Source organism: Populus euphratica, unplaced genomic scaffold, assembly GCF_000495115.2.
Source record: "Populus euphratica unplaced genomic scaffold, PopEup_1.0 scaffold119.1, whole genome shotgun sequence".
Classification (NCBI taxonomy): domain Eukaryota; kingdom Viridiplantae; phylum Streptophyta; class Magnoliopsida; order Malpighiales; family Salicaceae; genus Populus; species Populus euphratica.
Genome location: NW_011500011.1, coordinates 477,195 through 484,697, shown reverse-complemented (window position 1 = coordinate 484,697; position 7,503 = coordinate 477,195). Strand labels below are relative to the sequence as shown.

Sequence of the window (7,503 nt, the reverse complement as noted above, 5' to 3'; positions counted from 1 at the left end):
GTAGTTAAATTTACGTAGAGACTAACAGTACTTTTGTTCTCTGTTTTTAAAATTTTCCTTTCCAGAGAATTTGTATGATGTATTTCTGAACATCAGAGATGATGAGGCTGAACATTGTAAGACCATGAAGGCCTGCCAAACTCATGGAAATCTCCGCTCTCCACATTCATATCCAGAGGATGCTTTCGAAGATGATACTGGCAGTGAGCTTCGTCAAGCAGATTGTGGAGGTGTTGTTGATTGTTTAGAGACATCTGTAACATCTCCTCCGTCAAAGCAAAAGCAAAATATTTGAGGAAAGGAGAACAAGGAAACAGTATACACTTCAGGTGATGAATAGTGAGAAATTGTATACACAAACATAACAAAGTTACAAATTATACAGGTCTTTAAGTGTTATATATGAAAATTCAATACCCCTTAAAGTTGCGTTTTTAGAGTAGTTTCCTGGATAACAGAGTTGCCCATTTGATATGGTCCCCTGTTATTGCAACTGCCTAGAAAGCATAGACTGAGAATTTAAATCCAGAAACCTGGCTCTAGTGCTTTTCCCGGATCCCTGTTGGGTTGACTGGAACACTGAACATTTAAAACTTTCTCGACGGTCACAGGTTAGGTAAACCGAGCCTGTGCAACCATCTCTTTAAAATCAAATGGACACAGCAAGCCTGGTATCTTCAACGCAACAGTACTAATGCCGTCACAAAAACGTCATTTGGCTTCTTGCTTGGTCTCGGTGGGGCACATTTGGCTTCTTGCTTGGTCTCGGTGGGGCTCGCGGGCATGCGCAAAATTTTGTTGCAAATAAAGCAAATCAACAAGCAGAAATGAAACTAGAGTTCCTGTAGAACAATTTATCTGATGACAGCTTGTCTTACTGGTCGCTCAACGAGTTGATTTCTATTGTGGCAAAGGAAAAGAACCGAGGGGGATGCTTATCAATGGTGTTTAAGATTGTTCAGGATTGTTCAAGGACACTAAAAAAATCCCAACAACACTCTAATTGGTCACAACTTGCAAGTCCACTTACAATAATCAAATGAAACTAGACTAGAGTGGAGTGGAGGAATACATGAGAACAGTAGCAGAAACAAATTAAGACGAGAAGATTAACAGAAGACAAGTGGGATCCACTGCTTGATAATAGACAAGCTAAATTTAATCTTATTGACAGCATTTATCGCTTTTTAGTGGGATCCACTGCTTGATAATAGACAAGTTAAATTTAATCTTATTGACAGCATGTATCACTTTTTTAAAAATAAAAAAGAAGAAGAAGAAGAAGAAGAAGAAGAAAGAATGAAGCAGGGCCAACCACGTCGTTTTGATATGAAACTTCTCCACGTTTTGAGACCAAAACTATCCCCCGCCTAACGTGGGCAGTTTGCACCCTCACAAAACACATTCTTTACCCTCTCTAGCTAGCTAACAGCCACCTTTTCCTTTTCTTCCTTCACCACAAAAGAAGGGCAAAGCATTCACACCCTTCAACAACTCCTCCTCCTCCACATGATCACATCACTCACTCACACCCACCACAAAACAAACAAACAAACATGGGTGGAGAGAGCTCTATGGGGGCACTTGTCCCCTCTGTGAATTCTAAGGGAACAAACTCCAAAATGCAACCACCAACGGAGGAGTTAGACAAGGATATGCTCTGTCCTATTTGCATGCAGATAATTAAGGATGCTTTTCTCACTTCCTGTGGACATAGCTTCTGTTACCTGTGTATTACTACTCATTTAAGAAACAAGAATGATTGTCCTTGTTGTTATCATTACCTCACCAACAACCATATCTTTCCTAATTTTTTGCTCAATAAGGTTTGTTCTTTCTTTCGTTCTTTCTCATCTTTGCCAAATTTTATTTTTATTTTGTAATTTTCTGCTTGATACGATAGTTTTAAATGTTTAGAAAACTAAGCTTTTGCGTCTACAATTGTGAAGCTAGCATGTTTACAGCTTTATAAGTATTGAATGATGTAGTTATTGGAGAGAACGTATGCTCGTCAAGCAGCCAAGAATGCATCACCTTACGAACACCTTCGCCAGGCATTACAACAGGTCTCTTGTTGTAGTTTTGATGGTTAATTAGGATTCAATATTATCTACTTGGATAAATTGTTGGCCACGTCTTCTTGCTCTTTTGGTTTTCTCTTTATTTTTTAATGATTTTCTTGGGATTCTTAGACAGGGTTGTGAAGTCTCAGTTAAAGAGCTAGATGGCCTTTTGACCCTCCTTGCAGAGAAGAGGAGAAAGATGGAGCAAGAAGAAGCAGAGAGAAATATGCGGATTTTGCTTGACTTCTTGTGCAGCCTCAGGAAGCAAAAGCTTGATGAGCTCAATGAGGTCCTGAATTTTTATGGCTTTAGGTTAATTTGTAATCTGATTTTTCTTTAGTCGAGAAATTTTTGTAGGCAGAGCTACATTTCTATAATTAGAAACTTGAAATCATATGCATTTGGTACAAGAGAATATCAAACTACATTGATTGTGTCTCATATTTCTTGTCGGTACGAGTTTGATTGCTTACTGGTGTTTGATTAATCCACAGCTGATAGTCATTTTTGCCCTTTGCAGATTCAAACAGACCTGCAGTACATTAAGGAGGACATAAATGCTGTAGAGAGGCAAAGGATAGAGCTATGCAGGGCAAAGGACAGATGCTCACTGAAACTTAGGATGTTTGCTGATGATCCGAATTCTTTGTTTGTTACTCAATCAGGACCAGTTGCATCTAAAAAGAAATGGGCCCAAGCACAGGTAAGTGATCTTTTGAACTTGCATATGTGCTAGTCTCTTCATGTTTTTAGTGGTTGTGTGATTGCAAAAGGGTTTCCCATTTGTTCTTAACACTTGGTTGGCCAAAATAATAACCGTCCCAACCTCCCGGGCTTGCAGCAGACTTGGATCATATCATTGAACTTCTTGCAGTAGCAGCTATGCTGTTTAATTTGATTGGATATCCAAATAGGTCCTTATTCATCTTCTCTCGCTACAGTTCAATGATTTGCAAGAATGTTACTTGCAAAAGCGGAGAAATTGGGTTAGACAAGCATATAAAGAGGAAGAAAAGGATACAGATATTATGAACAGAGAAGGGTATAATCCAGGTCTTGAGGATTTCCAATCTGTGCTGACCAATTTTACTCGATACAGGTGGATGGATTTCTAAGTGTTGATCCTTTTTTTTACTTGCAATTTGAAAACTTGCTTTTTCACTTATACTTCTGGTTGGTTGTTGTTTTAGTCGATTGAGGGCCGTTGCTGAACTGAGACATGGTGACCTTTTCCACTCTGCTAATATTGTGTCGAGGTTAGCTGGAATTTCTACCACTCTCTTGTAATTTCACATGTTTTCTGCTTTGCTCATGAAGTTTACATTTCCCATGGTTTTTCTTTTCCGACTTTTATATATACAGTCAAATATCTTAATCATTGTAAAATCACATTATGCTGCAGCATAGAATTTGATCGTGATGATGAACTGTTTGCTACTGCTGGAGTTTCTAGGCGCATTAAGATTTTTGAGTTTTCCTCGGTAAGTGTGGGAAAGAGGGTTTTAGAATTGAGTCGTGAAGTTCATTCTTCTTCTAGTTTGTAGACCAGTGAAAATTTATGGACTCGAACTCTTGTCATTCAACCTTTGTGATGTGGCTAAGATGTTATTGAGGACGTGTCTAATATTACAGAATGCAAGCATGCTGTAACCTAGCCAGCATTTTACAAGTTTGTTGTTGTATAATGAGATTTTTTGTTTCATTTCTCTCTAGGTGATGAACGAACCGGCAGATGTGCATTGTCCTGTTGTGGAAATGTCCACGCGATCTAAACTTAGTTGCCTAAGTTGGAACAAGTATACGAAAAATCATATTGCTAGCAGTGATTATGAGGGTATAGTAACTGTTTGGGATGTAACTACTCGCCAGGTACATCATGATACTTCATTTTTGTTGTTCCGCCATATATGCTCATGACAGGCTCGCACCAGTGAATGAAACTCTGGATACAGTCCTATGCTTTAATGTTCTCATATGAAATCGATGTTGTTCTCAGGCCTGAGACCTGCAAAGCTGGAATGCAAATTTATGATTTTTCCGTTGCTTTGTAAAATGGCCTTAAAGTTCCATAAACCTGTCACTTCCCTATTTTATTTTATTTTTGGATCGAGGTGCTAAATTACACTTAACAAAGACTCTTCCCACCAGAGCATAATGGAATACGAGGAGCATGAAAAGCGAGCTTGGAGTGTTGATTTTTCACGGACTGAACCTTCAATGCTTGTATCTGGCAGCGATGACTGCAAGGTATTATTGAAGTGATCCAGAAACTATTTTTCTTGTTGGTTATAGACTGAAGACTGGTTTCTTTATGCATCCCTGCTGCTTAGATATGATTCTATGTTGAACAGGTCAAAATTTGGTGCACCCAGCAAGAAGCAAGTGTTCTTAACATTGATATGAAGGCAAATATTTGTTCTGTCAAGTATAATCCTGGATCCAGCATTCATGTGGCGGTATGTCTCTGTAAGATTCTCGGTAAATGATTCATGTTCCTTATGATTTTTTCTAGCTCAAAATTAAAATCTTAAGCCTGAATTTTTTCCTTTGAAAGCCCGTGGCCTAGAAAGATCCACTAATATCATATTTTCCATTAAAATAAAAGCAAAGAAGTAGAACTCCTTTATCTTCTTTTCTAATTAGAGAGCAAGCAAGAAACTTCCCAGCGCCTTTTCAATCATCCAGTTTATGTTGAAAATCTAACTGGATGGAACACATTAGATATTCTTCTGAATGAATTCATGCTTAAGAGAAATGACACTTGATATTCTGCAGGTGGGATCTGCTGATCATCATATTCACTACTATGACTTGAGAAACATTAGCCAACCGCTTTATGTATTTAGTGGACATCGGAAAGCTGTTTCATATGTGAAATTCCTGTCTAGCAACGAACTGGCTTCTGCATCTACGGATAGCACATTGCGATTATGGGATGTAAAGGATAATCTAGCAGTAAGTTATGATGGTACTTTCCAAGAAAGAAAATACAGTCCTCTGAACAAAGCACTAGTTTCATTGCTTTCTATGGAAATGTGCTTGCGTCTGTGTTGTACTTTTTTCCTTTTCTCTCCATGGCGCTTTGATCTTGAACCTATTTCAACTAACTTTCAGATTTCCATGATACTTTTATTTTTTCAGTTGCGGACATTTAGAGGCCATACGAATGAGAAGAATTTTGTGGGTCTCACAGTGAACAGCGAATACATTGCTTGCGGCAGCGAAACAAACGAAGTGTTTGTGTATCACAAGGTTAGAAAACATTTGAATTGGTTTCTTTGGCATTAAAAAAATCCTTTAATAACACAGTTTTGCCAACAATTGCAGGCCATCTCTAAACCGGCAGCTTGGCATAGATTTAGTACGGATTTGGAGAACGGTGAGGATGATGCTGGATCGTATTTCATTAGCGCTGTGTGTTGGAAAAGTGATAGCCCTACAATGCTAACCGCAAATAGTCAAGGAACCATTAAAGTGCTTGTTCTTGCTGAATGAATGATCTAACTCTTTTAAATCCTACTCAACATTGACTTCTGTATCCAGATGGAGAATGCGTTTTACTGTACAAATTAACTGGCAAGTAACATGCCTATCACTAGGCATGAAATTGGCAGGGATTAGGAGAGTGTGCATTCCCACCTACGATGAAGCCTTCAGTTGTGTTTGCAATATCATTTTTCCTTGCCACTCCAATATCATACATGTCAGAAAACTCACGTCTTTCAGCTCAGTTGCCAGAATTTCCTTTGAACAGTTCTATTCAGGTCTTGGCACTTTGGGGAACAAACTTTAATGGGAAATTGCCATGCTCAATTAGCAATCTCAAATCCTTGAGAATCTAAGACCTGAGTGGCTGCAAGTTTTGTGGAGTTATCCCATCAGTACTTGCAAACCTTACCTCGTGAGACTACAGGTATATTTATTTTTGTGTTTTAGTTTTGTGTTTTAAAAGCATTTTTAAATTTTTTTTACTTTGAGTTAATTTTGTTAATTCTTTTTAAAAATAATTTTCTTGAAGCACAAAACAGTTTGACTAATCTGAATCTTTCCACCAATAAAATTCATCGTTATGTTCCCAGCTGCATATGGAAAACAACTCTCCAAACCTTAGATTTGTCCCGCAATCCAATCGATGTTTTTCCTAAAGCTCTTCCTTTTACCATGCTAAACACCACAAACTCTTCTTCTCCCGTGCTGCAGCTGTTGAAAATATCTTGCTGTGACTTAAATAGCTTTCCAGATTTTAGAAAGAACCAGAAGCGTTATCTCGATTTGAGGAAACAAACTGAGTGCTCAAGTACCCAACTGGATATGGAATTGGAGTGTATCATATCTTAACCTTTAGGAAGACTCCCTAGAGTTTTTGAACCAAACTTCACCAGTCATTCCAGTTAATTCCTTAGAAACTTTTGATCTTAATGCTAATCTATTGCATGGTTCATTCCCTAAACCTATGTGCAATTGCAGTCAACTCTTTTTTCTTGAATGTCTTGTAACCACTTTAGTAGTCAAAGCCCGGATTGTTTGGGCAATATTCCATACCTCAGGGTGCTGTCTTTACGAGGAAATAACCTCAATAGCATGCCAGATCTTGCATTAGAAAGAAGCTTGCAGTCACTCAAAACAAATCCATGGCAATAAACTGAAAGGTTAATTGCCAATACCCTCAGCCAATTGTTTCAAGCTGGAGGTTTTGGACCTTGGACACAACATGATACGTGACACATTCCCATTCTGGTTGAGGCTGCCACCTGCATTGAAAATTCTTTTGCTGCGAGATATTAAATTTTATGGTTGAATTTGACTTTTTCAGGTGCTGAAAACATTTTTCCAAACTTGCAGGTTGACAAATTCAAATTTAAAGGGTTTAAAAAATCCTAGAATTCTTCTATTTTTTTAGCTCAATTAAGAAAATACTCTTGAGTTGATCCAAGAAAATAACCCTTTTTTCCTTATGCTCGACCTAGCAAATAACTCTTCTCCTTTTGGCATGATAAAGGAAATGAGCTATTTTTCTTTGGCATGACCAAGAAAATGACCCTTTCCTTTTAAACCCGACTAAGAAAGTGACCCTTCTTTCTTGGATACAGTTATAAGAATGATGTTTTTTCTTTAGGCTTAGCCAAGAAAATGACTTATTTTTTTTGGTCTCCACCAAAAAAACAACTTAATATATTTGGATTTAGCCATATGCTGAGCCTAGAATAATAAGAGTAACAAATTACCAAACTCAATATAATTGAGTTCAGCCAAAGGGTAAGCCCAGCTCCCTTAAACACAGCCAAGTGATAGACCTAGCTGTCTTGGACTTGACCAAAAAAAGGGTCTAATTGTCTTGGGCTTGATCAAAAGAAAAAAACCCAACTCCTTTAGCACGACTAAGAAAATGACCCACATTTCTTGGGCTTAGTTTAGTGGTAAAGCTCTTGGATGTAGTTTA

The 7,503-nt window shown here is 38.0% G+C and overlaps 2 protein-coding genes across 3 annotated transcripts in view; both read left to right on the top strand.

The window, feature by feature from the left end:
* LOC105141481 (ubiquinol oxidase 4, chloroplastic/chromoplastic-like) overlaps nt 1-437 on the top strand; it is a 3,960-nt gene extending 3,523 nt beyond the window's left edge. Inside the window, exon 9 of the mRNA XM_011048714.1 lies at nt 66-437. Within this exon, the coding sequence (XP_011047016.1) occupies nt 66-295 (230 nt within the window). The 3' untranslated portion in view covers nt 296-437. The remainder of the gene's footprint in view (nt 1-65) is intronic.
* Nucleotides 438-1,384: 947 nt separating this feature from the next.
* Nucleotides 1,385-5,890, top strand: LOC105141480 (E3 ubiquitin-protein ligase COP1-like). 2 transcript variants are annotated; one of them, XM_011048713.1, is made up of 13 exons: nt 1,385-1,826; nt 1,989-2,066; nt 2,193-2,352; nt 2,584-2,766; nt 3,005-3,162; nt 3,254-3,319; nt 3,466-3,544; nt 3,777-3,932; nt 4,212-4,310; nt 4,415-4,519; nt 4,839-5,018; nt 5,205-5,315; nt 5,391-5,890. In XM_011048713.1, exons 1-13 carry the CDS (start codon nt 1,759-1,761, stop codon nt 5,556-5,558), a joined length of 1,611 nt encoding a protein of 536 aa, XP_011047015.1. In that variant the 5' UTR covers nt 1,385-1,758; the 3' UTR covers nt 5,559-5,890. The 2 variants fall into 2 exon arrangements, with proteins under 2 accessions (XP_011047015.1, XP_011047014.1); XM_011048712.1 differs by having other exon boundaries at nt 1,386-1,826; nt 2,197-2,352.
* The last annotated feature ends 1,613 nt before the right edge of the window (nt 5,891-7,503 follow it).